Below are 21,509 nucleotides of genomic sequence, written 5' to 3' on the forward strand. Positions count from 1 at the left end.
GCAGCAAGGAGATACTTTGCCACCCCGCGGGAATGATTTTAAGCAGAGCGCCGGCGGGGAAAACGTGGATGTGTGTGTGTTAAGAGCACCCTTCCCGAACCGTAAAGCTAACCTCCCCGCCGCCGGTTCGGCCGAACCGCCGGACCTCCTAACCGGTTCAGTGGCCCTTAAAAGGACCGCCGAACCGGTTCGTGCATATCCCTATTTGGAAGCTCCCACTTCCAGCTTGTATGCAAACGCTTCACACTGCACAGCTTTTTGACGTCTGGAAGGACCCATGGACTGAACCTGGAATCTTCTGCAGAGGCAAAACAGTTTCCAAAACATATGACTCTGCCAGCTACTGAGTCAGGTGACGGGTCCATCTAGTCCAGGTCTGCTCTGGCTGGCAGCTCTCCAGATGGGGTCTTCAAGTAGGCCTGAGAAAGACCCCATCTGAAACCTGGAATCTTCTGCATGCAACGCGGAAACAGTGAGCTTCAGCCCTTCTCCATCACTGCCCCAAAGAAAATAATAAACCAAGGTTAGAAATGCCTGGACGCTGTTCTTTCTCTCCTCCTTTTGTTTCAAGAGGAGAAGCGATTCTCAACTTTGCTTCTCTTGTCAAAGATGATTTTTTAAATTTAATTGCAGGGCAAAAACACAATTAATGGAAAGGGAGAAAAACTAAAGCAACCCCCAAAATCCCCTTTGGTTTAATTACTCTCATTATTAGCATATTCCAGACTAATCAGCAGCACTTTCAAGGGGGCCCTGTAGGGTTGCCTTGATTATTATGGGTTGGGACATGGAAGTCAAAAGAGAGCTCGTGATGATCTGGCAGCAGAGTGGAACGGGAAGCGATGAAATCCGTGCAGTGCTGTATGTACCTTCTGCCTTCCGTCTTGGAGAAGCTGCTGCCAGTCTGGGTAGACAATACTGAGCTAAATGGACCAAGGGTCTGACTCAGTAGATGGCAGCTTCCTACGCTCCTCCTTCCAAAGGGCCATAGGAATGCATGGCGTTTCCAAATGTCCTTTGAAGCGCCTGTCAAGAGGAATCTGTTGTGGATTCCCCTTTGCTTCCAAAGCTAATAAAAGGTGGCGGGGCTTCTGTGTGAGTGAGAAGGCGCTTTCCAGCAGACCTTTGCCATGCTCCCCTATCCTCTCAGAAGTGGCTGCTGCCATCGCCTCTCTGTCCCTCTCTAGGAACATAGGAAGAACATAGGGAGCTGCCTTCTACTGAGTCAGACCATGGGTCCATCTAGCTCAGGATTGTCTACCCAGACTGGCAGCGGCTTCTCCCAGGTTGCAGGCAGGAGGCTCTCTCAGCTCTATCTGGGAGATGCTGCCAGGGAGGGAACTGGGAACCTTAGATGCTCTTGCCAGAGCGGCTCCATCTCCATCCCCTAAGGGGAATATCTGACAGTGCTCACATGTGGTCACGTGTGGCCTCCCATTCAAATGCAACCAGGGCAGACCCTGCTTAGCTAAGGGGACAAGTCATGCTTGCTGCCGCAAGACCAGCTCTCTCTGCTAGTTCTGTCTCAGCTTTAACCAGAGCCGTGCGGGCAGTGTACTTGGGATCCCAACCCAGTGAATAAGAATCTCAGAAGAGCCCCGCTGGATCAGGCCCAAGGCCCATCTAGTCCAGCCTCCTGTTTCCCCCAGGGTCCCAGGGAGATAAATGAAGCGTACTGGGATCTATGAAAACCCCCGCCCCCAAGACAAAACAAAACACAACAAAAGATCCTCCCACCAAACAGAACACACACAACTTAGTCCATTAAATCTGTTGTGAACAATATATGCAATTGATAACATGACAAAGCCGTGAGGGATGATATTGGAGAAACAATAGTAAAATATGGGAGAAAGAATAAGTCCACGATGTGGAGAATGGTAGAATGCATAAGTCAAGTCTACCCAACAGGGACCCGGTGACCTCCGTTTCAGTGACCTCCGTTTCGGAATATCCTTTTCAAGTGGACGTTTGTCCTGGTGAAATGACACTGGTCCACATACTTCCATGTCCAAGATGTTCTCTCTGATAAATCCTTATAGAATGTTCTCTCACTCAAGCAAATTCTCATCACATACAAAGATACTGGATCAGGCCCAAGGAGGCACATCCAGTCCAGCATCCGGTTTCCCACAGTGGCCCACCAGATGCCTCTGAGAAGCCTACAGGCAAGAGGTGAAGGCATGCCCTTTCTCCTGCCGTTGCTTCCCTGTGACCTCAACACTGTGGTACATCTGCTGGTCACCTCCAGACTTGACTTTTGTAATGCGCTCTACGTGGGGCTGCCTTTGTACGTAGTCCGGAAATTTCAGTTGGTTCAGAATGCGGCAGCCAGGTTGGTCTCTGGGTCATCTCGGAGAGACCATGTTACTCCTTTACTGATGGAGTTTCACTGGCTGCCGATAGGTTTCCGGGCAAATACAAAGTGCTAGTTATAACCTATAAAGCCCTAAACGGCTTAGGCCCTGGGTACCTAAGAGAGCGTCTTCTTCGTTATGAGCCCCATCACCCATTGAGGTCATCTGAGGAGGTCTGTCTCCAGTTACCACCAACTCGTCTGATGGCTGCACAGAGATGGGCCTTCTCGGTTGCTGCCCCGAGATTGTGGAATGCGCTCCTTGCTGAGATACGATCCTCCCCATCTCTGTCAATTTTCAAAAAACACCTGAAAACCCTTCTTTTCACCCAAGTTCTCAGCTTCCTAAATTGTGGGGGTTTTAATTTCTGGTTTATTTTAAAATTCAAAACCCGATTTCAGGGTTTTTAATCATTGTAATTGTTTAATTGTTTTTAAATGTTTTTAAATTGTTAATTGTTATGTTGCTTTTTAAATTTGTTTTAGCTCTTTACTGTTTTAGTGGTGTGTTTTAATTATAAACCGCCCTGAGCCATTTTGGAATGGCGGTATACAGATCAAATAAATAAAATAAAAATAAATAAATAAAACTGGGATTCAGAGGCATCTTGCCTCTGAGGCTGGAGGTGGCCTGAGCCAGCCTGCGTGGTTTAACCTGGTGAATGACCAGCCTGTGCAGGTTAAGTTAAAGCCAAGGCAGGGAGGGGCAATCAAGGCCATTTGGGGGGAGGGGGAGAGATAGGAAGATGCAGCTGCGACCCATTCCACTTCCATCTGCCCCACATGCCGCCCTCTCAGCCCAGGTGGCACTGGCCAGTCACAGGAACACAGGAAGCTGCCTTATGTTGAGTCTGACTATTGGCCCCTCTAGCTTAGTATAGACTACTCTGACTGGCAACATCTCTCCAAGGTATCAGGCAGGAGTCTTTCCCAGCCCTACCTGGAGATGCTGCCCGAGATTGAACCCGGGACCTTCCGTGTGCCAAGCTGATGTCCCACCACTGAGCGATGGCCCCATCATCCCCACCTGCCGTCCTTTAGGACCCGGGTTCAAGACCTGCCGGGGCGTGTGCGAACGTCACTAGCTAGAAGCCTGTGCCAGAGCTGGGCCTTTGCTTTTGAGAAGATCAGCTCTGCCTGGCAGCGCCTCTGAACGCCCCCTTGGCTATTTTCCCGGCAACAAACTCTGGTCAAAAGGGAGGATGTGAGCCCGCTGCCAGGCTGCTGAAGAAGTTGCAGAGTGTGTGTGTGTGTGAATTAGGTGTAAATTGGATTGGCAATCCATCACTGGGCGGACCCCCTGGCAGCCGCTAGCCTCTCTTGAAATGACACATCAAAGAGGGAAGTGGGAGCCCGGCTGTTTCTGCGAGCAGCGTGAGGCACCTTTGTGCGATGACAGCCTCAAAGCCGCGGATCCGGGCTCCAGCCGCGAGAGGCTGCAGGAGGCTTTGACGCGCCGCCCTGCGGGACCCGCCGACTTTCAAGAAACACGGCGGCTCCTTTCCCTTCTTCTTCTCCTCGCCTCTCGCTCTTTTTACCTGTGCGGATGTGGCTGCCGTGCGAAAAGCTGCTGCTCTTGAGAGCGTGGAGACATTTGGGACTAAGCAAAAACGCCTAATTGGGTCACTTTGTCCATCCCACAGCTGCCTGCCAGACGTTTGCACTCGGCAGCGTCGTCTGGATGGTTTGTGTCCAGTGTCTTTTGAAGATGCTTTCCTGAATGAAGTCTCCCTTTCCCTGTTGGCAGCTGTTCTGCCACCAAATTCAAGGAACATAGGAAGCTGCCATATACTGAGTCAGACCCTTGGTCCATCTAGCTCAGCATTGTCCACACTGACTGGCAGCGGTTTCTCCAAGGTTGCAGGCAGGAGTCCCTCCGAGCCCTACCCGGAGCTGCTGCTAGGGATTGAACCTTGGACCGTCTGCGTGTAAACATGTAGATGCTCTTCCACCAGGCAGTCCCAAGAGTAACGGAAGCAGACATGTTACCTCTGTTCCCCTGAGTGTAGCCATCAGCCAATTTTCAAGTTGAGATTATGTAAGTATGCCCACTGGAAAGGGAACATCACTACTATAAGACCATGTTTTTACAAAGTCCTCAAATATTATAGGTAGTGTCTGACATGTGCAACACATGTCAGTAATGGAATCATGGAAACAGTTTCTGATTCCGTTACCGGAATCCTCTCTGGAAAGTGTTTCTGATTCTATTACCGGAATCCATTCTGAGTGGAAAGTGTTTCTGATTCTGTGACTGAAATCGGTTCTGAATGGAAACTGTTTCTGATTCCGTTACCGACATTTCCCCCATGTCTCAGATGCTATCTAGAATACTGAAGGGTTTGGTAAAGATACGGCCTTATTGTAGGCGGTGTTCTCTTGCCAGTGGGTATATGTAGCACGAACTTGAAAATTTGCTCCTGTAATGGCTACAGTAATTGAAGAAGTGGACATATGATTCCGTCACCCTTGGAACTGGATTGCCCCATTCTAGATACTGCCAGCCACTCTGGGCTCCAACCAGAAACAGGACCCTGGCGCAAAAGAGCTTGCTGGGGACTCTGTGCTCAGTGTTCCTCTCTGACTTGCCCACGAGGCTGGAGGGGAAGCGTAGTGGAGGATCTGGTGGCGGCGAAGAAGAAGCAAGAAGAGGTGGGATCGGGGCTGGAGAGGAGGCTGTAGCAGAGCTGTGGCCAGGCTGGGCGAGGGGGAGGCAGAAGCCAGACTGGAGCAAAGGCTGGAGGAGAAGCGAGGCGAGAGCCGATGCGAGGCAAGGCTGGAATACACTGGAAGGGCCCCGGGGAACATGTTTGACTGCAGGCCAACTGAGCGCTGAAATACGGTCTGAGCTCACATCTCTCTTCCCCAGCCCTGGTTCCATGCCTGGAGCAGGGGAGGAGAGCTGGTCTTGTGGTAGCAAGCATGACTTGTCCCCTTAGCTAAGCAGGGTCTGCCCTGGTTACATTTGAATGGGAGACCACATGTGAGCGCTGTAAGATATTCCCGTGAGGGGATGGAGCCGTTCGGCGAAGAGCATCTGAGGTTCCAAGTTCCCTCCCTGGCAGCATCTCCAAGAGAGGGCTGAGAGAGACTCCAGCCTGCAGCCTTGGAGAAGCTGCTGCCGGTCTGTGTAGACCAGGGATTCTCAGCGTTGGGTCCCCAGATGTTATTGGACACCAACTCCCATAATCCCCAGCCCCAGTGGCCTTTGGCTGGGGATTATGGGAGTTGAAGCCCAAAAACATCTGGGGACCCAACACTGAGAATCTTGGTGTAGACAATACTGAGCTAGATGGACCGATGGTCTGACTCAGTATATGGCAGCTTCCTAGGTTCCAAGGTATCAAGTTCCCTCCCTGGCAGCATCTCCAGATAGGGCTGAGAGAGATTCCTGCCTGCAACCTGGGAGAAGCCGCTGCCAGTCTGGGTAGACAATACTGAGCTAGATGGACACGGTATATGGCAGCTTCCTTTGTTCCTATGCCCTATAAGGGCCATAGCCCAGAGTCTGGTGCTTCTCCACGATTGCAGGTGATCTCCTCTGGATTGCTGCTGGAGCCGGTGTGCGGATGCTAGGGGCAGTGATGGAGGAGGGGTCAGCTCGGCGGTAGGTTCGGGTACCTCAAGTGTTTCCTCCGGGGTCTCTTGACCCTAGCGGGGCTTCCTCTGTGGACTAGTCTGCCGCTGGGGCTTCCTTGGCTTCTCGCTTGTTGATGTGGTCTAGGCCAGCCTTATCCCCTTCTGTTCCATTGGTTGGACCTGGGATGGGGGCCTGGTTTCAGGCAGGAGTCTTTTCCGACCTTACTTGGGGATGCTGCCAGGGATGGACCCGGAGACCACCTGCTCCGCCCCCTGAGGGGGCATCTTATGTTGTCACCCATCCAAATGCAAATTGAGGCAGATTCTGCTTAGCAAAAGGGACATAGGAACATAGGAAGCTGCCATATACTGAGTCAGACCATGGGTCCATCTCGCTCAGCATTGTCTACCCAGACTGGCAGCGGCTTCTCCAAGGTTGCAAGCAGGAGTCTCTCTCAGCCCTATCTTGGAGATGCTGCCAGGGAGGGAACTTGGAGCCTAGATGCTCTTCCCAGAGCGGCTCCATCCCCTGAGCGGAATATCTTACAGTGCTCACACATGTAGTCTCCCAAGCAAATGCAAACCAGGGCAGACCCTGCTTAGCTAGGGGGACAAGTCATGCTTGCTACCACCAGACCAGCTCTCCTCCCCTGCTTACTTATTGAAGTACTTAATTTTCCATTGAGGTCCAGTGTTAAAAATTGAATTTCTCTGTTTCAGAAATCATTGCCCTCTTGAATTTGGTCAGGGCAGAACCTGCTGGGTCCAGGTTCCCAGCCTTGGATCCCCAGACCAACAACAACTCCCATCATTCCCCAGCCGCAGTGTCTGAATGCAGTGGCTGGGGATGATGGGAGTTGTAGTTCAGCAACATCTGAACTACAGATGTTGTTGAACTACATCTGAACCTCTTCAGCAGAGGTTGGGAACCTCTGGATTAGAGCCTTTTTATGCCCCAGTACCAGTTACTTGACAGAACAAGATTTTACCCGTCAGGGTAGTTAAATACTTACAATTGCCAATCGGTTTCAGTGCAATTTTGACGAGGGGTTCGATCTCTCCAGCCATTTGAGGCTGTTTATTCGGATTTAAGAGGTGTCTGATTCGCTTTCGCCCAGAGATTTTGTCTGTTGAAAACTTTCTTTGTGCACCATCGTGAATCTCTAACCCACCATCCCCCCCTGCCCCCCTCTCTCAAAACCCCTCTTTTATTCTTTAGACAATTCCCGACAAGTTGTGGGCTGAACTGATTGAGGAACGCCTGCAGTTCCCGGACTGTAGTCACCAAGTAAGTGTCTCTTCGAGGAGAACATCCCACTCCCAGGCGGCTGTTAGCTTTCAGAGTCCAAATTAAAGAAGGAAATTTGGGGAGGGGGGGCATACAAGGGGCTTGGGGCGGGGATAGGATTGCTTCCTCCAACATCAGCGTGGGGAGCTTGGTGCATGATTCACAGAATAAAAGGGAGGATGAGGGGATGCATATGCTAATCTTAACAGCTCTGGGGCGATCAAAGGCAGAATGCTGTGTAGCTCCGTTGACTGCCTGAGGCAACTGGAAGAGCTCAGAGTGGGCCAATCTGATAAACAGGCAACATTAAATAATCATGATCATCAGTGCCTGACGTTGCTGGTTAATGTGCATCGAAGGAGCAGAGGCAGTGTTTATTATTATTTATTATAATATTTTATTACTTATTATTAGTATTTTTAATCAACTGTGGCTCAGCTGTTAGCAAACACACTCTGTTTTAAATGTCGGCCTGTCTGGATTCATCAGTCGCTTGGCTGCTTCTTCTGCGCCGCCCACCCATTGGCCAAAGAATGGTCAACTTTTCTCAATCCAAGGAAGGACTTTTGGAATTGGACAGATTCTCCTCGGAGTGAATGATTGGCTTGGGATTGGCAACTGGCCACCTAGGGGTTCAAGCTAGCCTCCATCAACTCCCAGTGTGGCTTCCGCGCCACAGTCTGTGGCATTCATTTCTTGTAGTTGTCTGCGCCCCAGCAACAAGTGGCTCAGCCTGAGGAGCTGAGGAGCCAGGCCAGAATTATCAGAATTATAGAGCCAATCAGAACCTTTCTGGCCTCTTGACTCACCTGGTCCTTTCTGAGTTGATAGCTGCAGTACCGCTCTCTGGCCATCTGTGGTGGTGCTGCTAGAGAGCAACACAGAGCAGACCAACAACTCCATCTTCTGGAAGGCTACCACACTGGTGCACAAAGTAGAGTGCTACCTGGCCCAGCTGTCAGAATTGCTGATTCAAGGCCGTGATTGGATATAAATATCCGTAGTACCGTCATCCCTCGCCTAATGCGGTTTTCCCAATCGCAGATTTGCGACTGGGAAATTGTGACCGTCCTTGCCAACCGCAACCTGCGTATCTGTGGTTTGGCGATTAAAAAAAATAAATCGGGGTTTTTTGGGGATAATTTTGGAGGGTCAGGGGGTCTCCAAAATACTCTCATCCCCATCTAGCCCCACTGAAAGCAGAAAGTCTCACAATGCAATCACTGATCTTCCATCCCTGGGGGTGCCAACCTTGTCAAAAATCGCCATGATCATTCGTCTCCCTGGATGGTTCCGACTGCCCCAGTTGGTGCAAGGACTATTTCTCTTTTCCCTCCCTCCCTTACACTCTCTGCTCCATGTTTTCCCCATCCTGCACCCATCTCACAGCACTTCAGCCGGTTGCCGGCAGAAATGGTGCCCGCCCCACGCAACTGGCTGCGCATCAGCCATAAGGGGCACGCTCCACCCAATCACGTTATCCGGGGCCGCGTTAGCCCAAGCCGGCAACTTGGATCCCGAACAGCCTGTCTCTCGCTGATCCTGCGACCCTAAAAGGTGCCTCTGCTTCACGGGAGGGGCCTTCCCCGCCTATTCCTCAAGTAGTCCTATTTAAATCAACACCGGTATCTTGGAAGGAATATTTATGTAACATGGTATGAATTAATAAAGAAGTTTAAAAATACCGTAATGCATATTTAACGAAAGGTATACTAATCAAAGAGGTGAAATGGGTGCCAGAAACCCCTCAATCAAAGGATCAGCCCCTCCCACCTAATGTGAGGATTTCTTTCATGTGATGATCTTTACAAAATGAAGCTTACACAAAAGGAACCTCGCAGAAGCAAGTGGGATTGGGGGAGCGATGGGGGAGCGGGAGCCAGGGTGAGAGCGCCCCTTCTCACCCTGCCCGTCTGCACGCCATGTCCAGAGGCGGTGGATGGTGGGTAGATAGTGTTGGAGTGGAGCCATGTGTCTTCCGTCCAAAGCATGTAGGCTCACATTGCGCGGTTCGTCTTTCCGATGAAATCCAGAACAACTGGAGTTGTTGTCCCTCATATTTTTAGACTGACTTTCAACACAAAGCTCACAAATGAAAAAGAATGTGAGGATCGCTCTCTGTCCTAAAAGGGTGCACAGTCAAAAAGGAAGCACCCGAGAGAGACCTGCAACAGTTGCAGGAATGCTGGGCTGAGTTGGGATAGTTGCTCTCCCCCGGCGAAGTAGTTACTCTCCCCCTGCAGCCCCCACTTCAAGAGGGGCCTCTTGGCCCAGTTAGCAGGGGTGATTCATAGGGACTGGAGATGTTTTCCCTGTCCGAAAGGGGCTCCCAACCTAAAAAGAACCACAAGGGAGACCCCAGCTTCAGCCGCTGGGAGAGGGAGACTTTGCTGGGCCGAATAGGGATAGTTGCTCCCCCCCCCCGATCAATATGAGAGCTGGTCTTGTGATAGCAAGCACAAATTGTCCCCTTTGTTAAGCAGAGTCCGCTCAGGATTGCATTCAGGGGCGTAACTATAACAGGGCAAGGGGAGACAGTTGTCTGGGGGCCCACTGCCTTGCCCCCGCCCAGGTAAGTCACATGATTGACTCCCCCAGCCACGCACCTGCCCGGGCTTCCTTCAGTTGTATTCATCCTCCAAAATGATGTGAGTATTAAGACCTGGAGCTACCAGAAGAGCACGTCTTTCTCTAGTACCATTCAATGACTTGCATCGCCCACAATTTACAAAACCTTTAAAAAAACAATTTAGGATGATGTTCTATTGCGGCACATAGGAGATCTGTCTATCTATCTATCTATCTATCTATCTATCTATCTATCTATCTATCTATCTGTCTATCTATCGAATGCTTTTTGTGACCACTATTCAGCCTCATTTAAGATTTCTTTACTTCATGAGCTGAGGTTGTGGGGGGGGGGTATTTTAAAATCTTGTCTCTGGGCCCACTCCAACCTTTCTATGCCCCTAATTGCATATGAATGGGAGACTCGAAGTGTGAGCAGTGGAAGAGATTCCCCCTTAGGGGATGGAGCTGCTCTTGGAAGAGCAGAAGGGTCCAAGTTCCCTCTCTGGCAGCATCTCCAAGATAGGGCAGAGAGAGATTCCTGCCTGCCACCTGGGAGAAGCCGCTGCCAGTCTGTGTAGACAATACTGAGCTAGGTAGACCAATGGTCTGACTCGGTAGAAGGCAGCTTCTGATGTTCCTGTGAGAGAGCCCCCACTTTAAAAGGTGCCTCTTTCCCCAGTTAGTGGGGGTGATTCCCAAAAGGGCTGAAGATCGTTCCCAGTCCCAAAGGGGCTCACAATCTTAAATTCCCCAACCTGTTACCCTCATCTTGTTTAATTTCCCTTTTTGGCACTGGGCAGGTGTGAAGACTGCCACATGAACTCCGGATCTCACAGGCTCTGGGAACCATCAGACCTCCTTTCCCTGCTTTAATAATTCTTAAATCCTCTATAAACTGACATTTCGTAATGGAATGTATAAAAGATATAGGGGTGGGTGGGTGATTTTTTCTTTTTTTTTTTAGTTCAGTGGTTCTAAATCTCAATTCTCCAGATGTTGTTGGATTACAACTCCCATCATCCCCTACCTTCAGCCATTGTGATGGAGATGATGGGAGTTGTAGTCTAACAGCATTTGGGGACCTTGGGTTGGGAACTCCCCTCCTTTTTATATTCCATTAACTATTCAAGGTCATCTTTCTTGTCTCCCATCGTGGGTTTTTAATGGTTTATCTTTGTATTTTTCGGGTGTGTGCTCTATCTTTTCCCGCGTTCCCTGCTTTCCCCCCTCCCGCTCCCCTCAGAAACAGGAAAATTGCAACGGTCCTGTTGACTTGTTTGAGGGAAAGGGAGGCAAGAGATGTGAAGGGAAGTCTAAATGACTGGAAAGTGGTTGTCAGTTTGCCTGTACAAAATGCCGTGTGCCTTAATCCATAATTGATCCGCTCGTTTTGAATTTGCAAAGTAGAATTAAACTTTTGCATTGCAAATGACGTGCACTTGAATTATTTGGGTCTGCCTGATTTCTCGTACAGCTCTTTAAAGCTCAGCCACTTCAGCTCCATATCTATTGATTTCTCCTTCTCCCACCCCTGCTAATGAGAAATATTTGTCCCAATAGGCCAAATACGGAGGGGGCTGTTTTCCTGTATTTGCATAAAATGTGTTTAAATCCATTCAGGGATTAAAGCTCTAATGCTCGGTTCAGTCGCCACACCAAACCATGGTTAAGAAGCTTAACCCTGGTTTGGCGTGATGTCGAGGCTGACAACCAATAAGGCAGTTCACGTGATTATAATCAGGGCAAAACAAGTATCCTCAATAGTTTCGTGAGCTGCGCCCGCTTCCGTCTGGTGATTGTGTGCCAGGGAAACAGCAAGGTCGGAGGAGAGGAAGGGATTGCTTCCTCCTATTTCGGGAAAGTGCTGGGTTCGAGAGGTGGGTAGGACTGTGTCAGGTAACCCAGCTCCTTTCTCCCAAATCATCACTTCCTCCCTCTCCAACCTTGCTTTGTGAGAGCAAGCAATTTCTCTCGGATACAGATCAAACCGTAGCCTGCATAGGAGCTAAATTGTGTGTAGTAGTGAAAACACAGCAACAACTGACACAGTCATGATCCAGTTGGTTGCAATATTTTTACCTTTTTTTCCTTCTTTTTTTTAACAATCTTTGTATTTGGTTTTTGATCGAAATAAATAGGGATGATGCACGGAAGCAGAAGCTATGGGCCCATGCAATGTTCCCTCTAACAGGGATCCCCAGATGTTGTTGACTATAACTCCCAGAACCCCCAGCCACAATGGCCTTTTGCTTGGGGATTATGGGAGTTGTAGTCCACAACATCGGGGAATCTCTGTTAGAGGGAACACTGGCCCCACGTTATTAAGGAACGTAGGAAACTGCTTTATACCGAGTCAGACCCTTGGTCCATCTGGCTTAGTATTGTCCGTCTACTCTGACTGGCAGTGGCTCTCCCAGGTTGCAGGCAGGAGTCTCTCCCAGCCCTCCCTGGAGATGTTTCTAGGGATTGAACCCAGAGGCCTCTGCAGGCAAAGCAGATGCTCTACTGAGGGATAGACCTTACACTAAGGGGAATCCCTGCTAACTTGGCAAACAGGCACCTTTTAATGTGGTGATTCTCTTTTATTTAGCAGGAGGAGAGTAACTGGCCCTATCCACCCCCCAGCACAGTACCTCCTGTGGCTGTTGCTAGTGCCTATCTTAGGTTTCTTTTTAGATTGTGTGAGCCCTTTGGGGACAGGGAGCCATCTTATTTGTTTGTTATTTCTCTGTGTAAACCGCCCTGAGCCATTTTTGGAAGGGCGGTATAGAAATCGAATAAACAAAATAAAATAAAATAAAACTCTCACAGCAGACAGCTATATGATATGCGAGACAGCTGTAAGACATCTATTCATTCATTCATTCATTCATTCGATTTATATACCGCCCTTCCAAAATGGCTCAGGGTGGTTTACAACAGAATAAAAACAATTAAAACCAGTTAACAATTAAAATCAAAACTTTAAAAACAGAATAAAAACTAATTAACCATTCAAACAGCTAAAAACAAAAAACAAAAAAACCCTGGAAAACCAGGGCAAACATTTTAAACAATTTCAAACCGTTTACAGCAGTTTAAAAACCCTGGAAGGCCAGGCCAAACAGAGAGGTTTTAAGGAGTTCTAGTCACCCATCCAAATGCAAACCAGGGCAGACGCTGCTTAGCGGAGGGGACAATTCCGAGCCCAGCTCTCCTCCCCACCTCGACATCACACTGGGCCACCGATTTCTTGGGGCATCATATTTGCAAAACGTGACACTGGAATTGACTGGCTGATAAGCAACCATTAGGTACAAGATTGTTCATTGACTGGGGAGCTTTATGAAAGAGGCACCCTCTGCAACTTGAGTGTCCCTTTGGAGCGTGTGTGTGTGTGGGGGCGGGGGGGAATCCTGGGGGTGGGGACGAGAATGAATCTGGCGGAGGCCGTCGGCTTGCTTCTTGAATCAGATTTATGCTCCGTGGCTCGTAACACGAGTCCGTATTTTATGCCGGAAAAATGTTAATAGATTGCAGGAAGCCGGCGGCCAGACCAGAGTATCACCAGCTTTGTTTTATGTCTCCTGCTGGTCTCGTTCGGCTGGCATTAATTGCCCAGCTTCCATCCCGCCGACGGCAGGGACTCCGGCTGCTCCACGCTCTTGTTGTGACGCTCCCGGGTTTATGGATGTCGCCGGTGTCCTCGGAGGAGGGCGCTTTTATTGACAGACCGCTCTGCTGGGACCCTGCGCTGCCTGTGCTGCTAATACAAATGCCGTTAGGCTAGCGAAGGGACTGCAGGGGGAGTCTTACGGCATGCCGAGAAAACTTATGGCCGGCATTAAGTCCTCGTGCTGGGGATTTGTGGGGACTGGTGGTGAAGTCTGTGCGCCTTGTGGGGTTTGTCTCAGGTCCTGGCAGCCAGGGGCTATCCGCTGGATCCTTGATTGTCTTGGACGGGTGTGGTGGCAGAGTGAATGTATAGGCTGTGTGAGAGAGAAGGCCCTCCCAAGACCTTCACACAAATGATCCAGTGTGGATAAGGCAGGAAGAACAGAAGAACAGCCCTGCTGGATCGGGCCCAAGGCCCATCGAGTCCAGCATCCTGTTTCCCACAGCCAAGAGCTGAGGGCATGCCCTCTCTCCTGCTGTTGCTCCCTGCAACTGGGATTCAGAGGCATCTTGCCTCGGAGGCTGGAGGTGGTCTATAGCCACCAAACTAGTTGCCATTGATAGACCTGTCCTTTGCGAATTTATCCAAACCCTTCTTAAAGCCTTCCAGGCTGTTGGCTGTCACCACATCTTGTGGCAGAGAATTCCATAGTTTGATTATGCCTTGTGTGAAAAAGTACTTCCTTTTGTTGGTCCTAAATTTTTTGGCAGTTTCATGGGATGGCCCCTGGTTCTAGTGATATAAGAGAGGGAGAAAAATGTCTCTCTATCCACTTTCTCCACACCATGCTTGATTTTATAGACCTCTATCATGTCTCATCTCAGTCGTCTTTTTTCTGAAGTAAAAAGCTCCAAGTGTTGTAGCTTTGCCTCATGAGGAAGGTGCTCCAGGCCCCTGATCATCTTGGTTGCCTTCTTCTGCACCTTCTCCAGTTCCACAATGTCCTCCTTAAGATGTGGTGACCAGAACTGCACGCAGTACTCCAAATGTGGCTGCAGCATAGTTTTGTATAAGGGCATACAAGGGCATTGGTATAGAGGCATTTTGTATAACTAAGGTTCCAACTAGGTGCCAGAAAGAAGAAAGAAAAATCCCTAAGAAATTCCAGTTGGACCATCCCCAAGAGGAGGCTGACTGCAGTCTCTCTGCATGATCTGTTGCCTGCCAGTCACCCTCTAGGAAGGCAGATGATTCTGCCTTGCCTTGGCATCGTGTGATTGGAGGAATCAACCATACCTGATGCAAAGGCACAGCAGAATTAACTGCCCCTAGAGGAGGGTGTGTGTTGTGCCTCTGTGTGAATGCTTCAGTCAAGAGGCATGCACAGCAGCCCCAGCAGAAACGGAGGGGTCCGGCTCTTCTGAGAGCAGATCACTCTCACTCGTGTACATCCTAACAGGAAATGTTTTGAGTGGCAAACATTTCCCATGGCACTCTATGGATCCGAAAGCTGGACTTGGAAGAAGCAAGATAGAAAAAGTATTGACGCTTTTGAACTTGGGTGCTGGAGAAGACTTTGGAGGAGACCATGGACAGCCAGGAGAACAAATCAATGGATCATGGAACAAATCAATCCAGAATGTTCACTCGAGGCACAAATGACCAGGCTCAAACTATCATACTTTGGACACATTATGCCAAAACGCCGCTCCCTTGAGAAGTCCATCATGCTGGGGAAAGTGGAAGGAAAGAGAAGAAGAGGACGACCAGCAGCAAGGTGGATGGATTCGATCAGGACAACAATGAAGGCACCACTGAGAGACCTTCAAGGCCAAGTGGAAGACGGATCATCCTGGAGAGAATCTCTCTATGTGGTCGCTAAGAGTTGACACCAACATGACAGCACTTAATCCATCAATCAATATTCTAGGTCAGTCTTGTCTACACACTGACAACGAGTATGTATTACTCAATCGAATATTTGGCAAAGGTAAACATTAGCTGGTCCATGACTGTAATAAGCTTTATCTCAATGTCTACCCTGACTGGCAGCAGCTTCTCCACGGTTTCAGGCAGGGGTCTCTCTCAGCCCTACCTGGAGACGCTGCCAGGGAGGGAACCTGCGTGCAAACCTTTTGCTTAAGACTGGCTGGCGAGCTTGGAGTGGCAGGAAGGAATCCGAGAATGACTCCCAAGATCAGTGGCCTCGGAACGTGGGCGGCGGCCAAGATTCAAATGAAATGCCCCCTGTGGAGGAGCCCCAGGTGGCTCCCTTTCCCCCTGTGGCCCTAGGTGGCCCGTGTTCTTGGAACAAGGCTCAGTGAGGTGAGCCACTGTGTGGAGTAGGATGCTGGACTAGATAGGCCTTGGGCCTGATCCAGCAGGCCTGTTCGGATGTTCTTGTGATAGACCTACTCTTGCCCGATGGGAATCCACCCCCGAAAACCATTTTTCACAGCGTCCCGTTTCCGAGTGGATCGCACAAGAGAGGCACAGAAGGAGCACGTCTGACTCCCCATGAGAGGAGAGCTGGTCTGGTGGGAGCAAGCATGACTTGTCCCCTTAGCTAAGCAGGGTCTGCCCTGGTTTGCACTTGAATGGGAGACTTGATGTGTGAGCACTGGAAGAGATTCCCCTCAGGGGATGAAGCCGCTCTGGGAAGAGCTGAAGGTTCCCAGTTCCCTCCCTGGCAGCATCTCCAAGATAAGGGCCACTGAGAGAGACTCCTGCCTTCGGCCCTGGAGAAGCCGCTGCCAGTCTGGGAAGACGATACTGAGCTAGACGGACCAAGGGTCTGACTCAGTATACAGCAGCTTCCTATGTCCCTATGTTTCTTTCCACGTACGCCCAGCCCAATGACCCAGCTCAAGTGCCCGGGGATTATTTGCCTTCGTGGGGGGAAGCTTCCGCGATGGCTTCATAAGGAAACAAATCCCTCGCATGTGAAGGCATTAATTAGACTTTCATGGCAGTCAGGAGGGCAGCGAGAACCAGCTCGTGTCTGGCCCGGCTCCGCTCCGTGCTGTTCCTTCTCACTTCGTTCCCAGGCCGCCCCCCCCTTTTTGTGTCACGGCCGCTGTCCTCCCCTTCTCCTCCTCCTCTCTCTCTTTTTTATCTCTGACATCTGTTCGGAGCTTGTCCCTTCTGTGATACCATCCCACTCGCAGCTGTTCCGGACCCCCAGCTCCGAGCCGCGCACGGGAGGGGGGGCAAGGGGGGGTGCCCTGTGCATACAGCCCTTTTGATGTGTGATAAAACGGGATGGAGCCACCAGGGGCACGGCGGAGGGAACGCGGCGGAATATCAATAAGGCCCGCGCTGAGCCGCGCTGTGCCTCGGTGGCGGGCCAGACATTTCACTGAAGTGTCAAGCCGACGGATAATGTATTCTAATTAGGGATTGGCGGGGGCCTTGGAAGTGGGAGACCTTTGCGGGGGCCGAGCGCGCGGAGTGACCCATATATCTAACTGTTTTGGAGAGGCCTTATTTATAATGCATCAGCCCCCGGCGCCTTGAAATGTGATTAATTACAAGGGAACGTGTTTGTTGAACTGCCTTTTTCGTTCTTCCTCCTCGCCTGGCTTAGAACAGTGAGCTGCAAAATCGGGCACTTTACGGGCGGGGACCTCGGAGCCAGCTCGTTGCGTTCTCTTAGGCCGCTTCTTTCTGCCGGCGCTGGGGAGGGTTTGCATGGTGTGCGCAGTTTGTCGTGTGAGCTGCAAGCGGAGAGCTCTGGTGTGAAGAGAGCGACTATTTCCTGTTCTTAGCATGCACACCCATGCCTGGCATTCAGAGATATACTGTCACTGGGAGTGGAGGTTCCATTTCTCTGTCGGGCTTAATAGCTGTCGGTCCTCCATGAATTTCTCTCATCCTTTTCGAGAAGCGTCTAAACTGGAGGCCACTGTTGTGAAGCACAGGGGTTTCCTGGATGTTGCTGGAGAGTCCGGGTAGACAATCCTGAGCTAGATGGACCAAGGGTCTGACTCGGTATATGGCAGCTTCCTATGTCCCTACGTCCCGAGAGTGTGCTGGCAAGCTCCACTGTCGTGGTGGCCGTTTCCATGAAAGGTAGGTTGGGGCCCCTCCCTTTTTGTTTCCCCGTATCTGAATGGGGCTTTGGAGCCGATGGCCTTGCTCTCCATGTTGTTAACTGCCACAGTATAGACATGCAATAGACCAGGGTTTCTTCGCCTTGGGCCCCCAGATGTTGTTGGACGACAACTCCCAGGATCCCCAGACATGGCCTTGGTGGCTGGGGATTCTGGGAGTGGTAGTCCAAGAACATCTGGGGGCCCAAGGTTAAGAAACCCTGCAATGGACAACAAACAAAAGCAACGCAATTCTATCAGGTGGGTCAGTATTCGTATCCCCCTGTTGCAGAACGTGTGGAGAAAAGGGGCTGGAATCAAGGAAGCCGCCGAATCAGATCTTTCGTCCATCTACCTTCGTATAGACCATTTCCTGGCCTGTTGCGACTCCTGCTCCCTGCTTACTCCTTATAGCTCCTGATGCAGTTTGACCTTCGGCAGGGCCTATGGCTCTCACCTTGGCCCCCTAACTAAACATCTCACCAGTTTGACCTTCTGTGTGTCCCTGGCTCAGACCCCCGACAGATTACCTGGCTTGACTCCTGACGTGAACTTGGCTCTCGACTCCCATCTTAATCCTTCAATCAAGGATCAAGAGGGTGAAGATTTGATCTTGTGGCTAAGCAGAGTCCACCCTGGTTGGCATCTGAATGGGGGACTACATGTACGAGCACTATGAGACATCCCCCTTAGAGGATGGGGCCGCTCTGGGAAGAGCACCTGCCTGCTTGCATGCAGACGGCTCCAAGTTCCCTCCCTGGCAGCATCTCTCTCAGCCCTATCTTGGAGGAGCCAGGGAGGGAACCTGGAACCTAGATGCTCTTCCCAGAGCGGCTCCATCCCCTGAGGGGAATCTCTTCCAGTGCTCACACATCTAGTCTCCCATTCAAATGCAAACCACAGTGGACCCTGCTTAGCAAAGGGGGCAAGTCATGCTGGCTACCACAAGACCAGCTTTCCTCTCCAATGACCTAATTGCTCTCTGGGTCTGAACATATACGTAGTTTCATAGAACATAGGAAGCTGCCATATACCAAGTCAGACCATAGGTCTATCTAGCTCAGTATTGTCTTCACAGACTGGCAGCAGCTTCTCCCAGGTTGCAGGCAGGAGTCTCTCTCCCAGCCCTATCTCGTTGGAGATGCTGCCAGGGAAGGAACTTGGAGCCTAGTTGCTCTTCCCAGAGCGGCTCCATCCCCTGAGGGGAATCTCTTCCAGTGCTCACACATCTAGTCTCCCATTCAAATGCAAACCACAGTGGACCCTGCTTAGCAAAGGGGACAAGTCATGCTGGCTACCACAAGACCAGCTCGCCATCCCTGCTGTGAGTTGCAGTCAACAATGTCTGGGAATTCCTATTAGAGGGAACACTGCTGACCTAGGTGGACCAATTGTCTGACTCGGTAGACGGCAGCTTCCTAAGTTCCTGCCCAGGCGGGCGCTTCCGTCCTGGTTTCTCAGCTGCCCAGACCCCCAACGGGAAGTGGTCCACACAAGGGTTGGCTTGGCTGCAGGGAGGCCTGGTTGGCCGTGGAGGGCAACACCTCTCAGCCCCACGAGAGGCTGCCTCCCCGAGGGACAGTGAGGCTGGCTGGCCCCCCTGAGGCTGGAACTGCTGAGGGGACGGAGGCAACGGCGATCGAGGAAGAGCGGGTGTCAGGCGGACACTGAGCTCCTCGGCTGTTTCTCCTCTCCCATTATATCCCCAAAGCAGTTCCTGCCGGTCACTGTCTGGTTCTCTGTGCGAGCAGAAGAGTTGCCTGCTCGGGTTAAAACCTCCTTTGGGGGGCACCAAACCAAAATTCTCCCCAGGGCGTCAAAAGCCCTAGGGCTGGGCCTGTAACTGAGGATGCCAGGGAATTGTCATCATCATCCTCATGGTCAATAATGCGAAACTATTCAACACCAATGAAAGAAAGCAGGCCTACAAGAAAGAACAAGTCAAGAACCGAGCAGAACAATGGAGAAATAAGCCCCTGCATGGTCAATATTTGCACAATATAAGTGGAAAATCAGACATCACCAAGACTTGGCAATGGCTTAAGAATGGCAACTTGAAGAAAGAAACAGAGGGTTTAATACTGGCTGCGCAAGAACAGGCACTAAGAACAAATGCAATAAGCGCAAAAATCGAAAAGTCAACCACAAACAGCAAGTGCCGCCTTTGTAAAGAAGCAGATGAAACCGTGGACCACCTAATCAGCTGTTGTAAAAAGATCGCACAGACTCACTACAAACAAAGGCATGACAAGGTAGCAGGGATGATACACTGGAACATCTGCAAAAAATACAAGCTACCTGTAGCCAAAAATTGGTGGGACCATACAATTGAAAAAGTTGTAGAAAATGAAGATGTAAAAATATTATGGGACTTCCGACTACAAACAGACAAACATCTGCCACACAATACACCAGATATAACTGTAGTCGAGAAGAAAGAAAAACAAGTCAAAATAATCGACATAGCAATACCAGGTGACAGCAGAATAGAAGAAAAAGAAATGGGGTGGGGGTGGGGGTGGGTGGAGATACAAAGATCTACAAATTGAAATTGAAAGGCCATGGCAGAAAAAGACCAAAATCATCCCAGTGGTAATTGGCGCCCTGGGTGCAGTTCCAAAAGACCTTGAAGAGCACCTCAACACCATCGGGGCCACAGAAATCACTATCAGCCAGTTACAAAAAGCAGCTTTACTGGGAACAGCCTATATTCTGCAACGATATCTGTAACAACAGCAACAACATTGACAATAAAATTCTGGCATCCCAGGTCCTTGGGAAGGACTGTTTTATTTTACATTTAATATCCCGCTCTTCCTCCAAGGAGCCCAGAGTGGTGTACTACATACTTAAGTTTCTCCTCACAACAACCCTGTGAAGTACATAGGAACAGAGGAAGCTGCCATATACTGAGTCAGACCCTTGGTCTATTTAGCTCAGTATTGTCTCCACAGACTGGCAGCGGCTTCTCCAAGGTTGCAGGCAGGAATCTCTCCCAGTCCCATCTTGGAAATGCTGCCAGGGAGGGAACTTGGAACCTTCTGCTCTTCCCAGAGCAGCTCCATTCCCTGAGGGGAATCTTTTCCAGTGCTCACACATCAAGTCTCCCATTCAAATGCAACCAAGGTGGACCCTGCTTAGCTAAGGGGACAAGTCATGCTGGCTACCACAAGACCAGTTCTCCTCCTAGGTTAGGCTGAGAGAGAAGTGACTTGCCCAGAGTCACCCAGCAAGTATCCTGGCTGAGTGGGGATTCGAACTCGGGTCTCCCTGGTCCGAGTCCAGCACTCTAACCACTACACCACGCTGGCTCTAACCTGCAGCCCTCGGCATGCAAGCCACATGCTCAGCCAGTGAGCTGTGGGCCCTCCTTCCATGTCGGCCTCCTCCTTTTCTCAACCCCGGTCCTCCCTTAACATGGGTGTTCTTTGGGTTGTCAGTAGGATGCTGTCAGATGCCGGTGGGGAAGGGGGCAGCCGTAAACAATATCCAGGCGCTTGGAGTCTGCTTCTGATTTCCCACAGAAATCCCTGGCATGGCCTGTGAGTAAAACTGGGCTAATTAGGAAGTTGCAAGCCGACGGTTGTATTTTCTGGTGTAATTAGAATGTCCTGGTTTCCTCCTCACTGGGAGATGCTTCTCCGGAATAGTTCTGCAGCTCTTTGGATCCCCTACTGATACGGCTTCAAGTTGATGCCGGCGCCGGTAATTATCGATGGCTTAATGCAATATTAAAATGTTTTGCGTGTGCCGTGCGCACCCACATGTAATTTGCCCGTCTCCCTCTGAAAGCTCCTGGCAGTAATGCGACAGGCAGGGAAGCAACCGGCAGAGAGAAATTCCGACTGCATTTAGCAGATTTAAACTCCGATATCATGTGCCGCATTACATCCAGATTGAGTTATGTGCAGGAACAGAGGAAGCTGCTTTATACAGAGTCAGAACCTTGGTCCATCTAGCTCAGTATTGTCTACCCAGACTGGCAGCGGCTTCTCCAAGGTTGCAGGCAGGAATCTCTCTCTCAGCCCT

General features: G+C 50.4%; 1 protein-coding gene across 5 annotated transcripts in view; it reads left to right on the top strand.

Annotated features, from left to right (window-relative positions):
* Positions 1 to 21,509, top strand: part of AK8 (adenylate kinase 8) — a 123,319-nt gene that overhangs the window by 24,134 nt on the left and 77,676 nt on the right. For all 5 annotated transcript variants that reach the window (XM_053282083.1, XM_053282084.1, XM_053282085.1 and 2 more), the window contains one exon: positions 7,155 to 7,223. In XM_053282083.1, the coding sequence (XP_053138058.1) occupies positions 7,155 to 7,223 (69 nt within the window). The remainder of the gene's footprint in view (positions 1 to 7,154; positions 7,224 to 21,509) is intronic.

Source organism: Hemicordylus capensis, chromosome 17 (genome assembly GCF_027244095.1).
Source record: "Hemicordylus capensis ecotype Gifberg chromosome 17, rHemCap1.1.pri, whole genome shotgun sequence".
Taxonomy (NCBI): Eukaryota; Metazoa; Chordata; class Lepidosauria; order Squamata; family Cordylidae; genus Hemicordylus; species Hemicordylus capensis.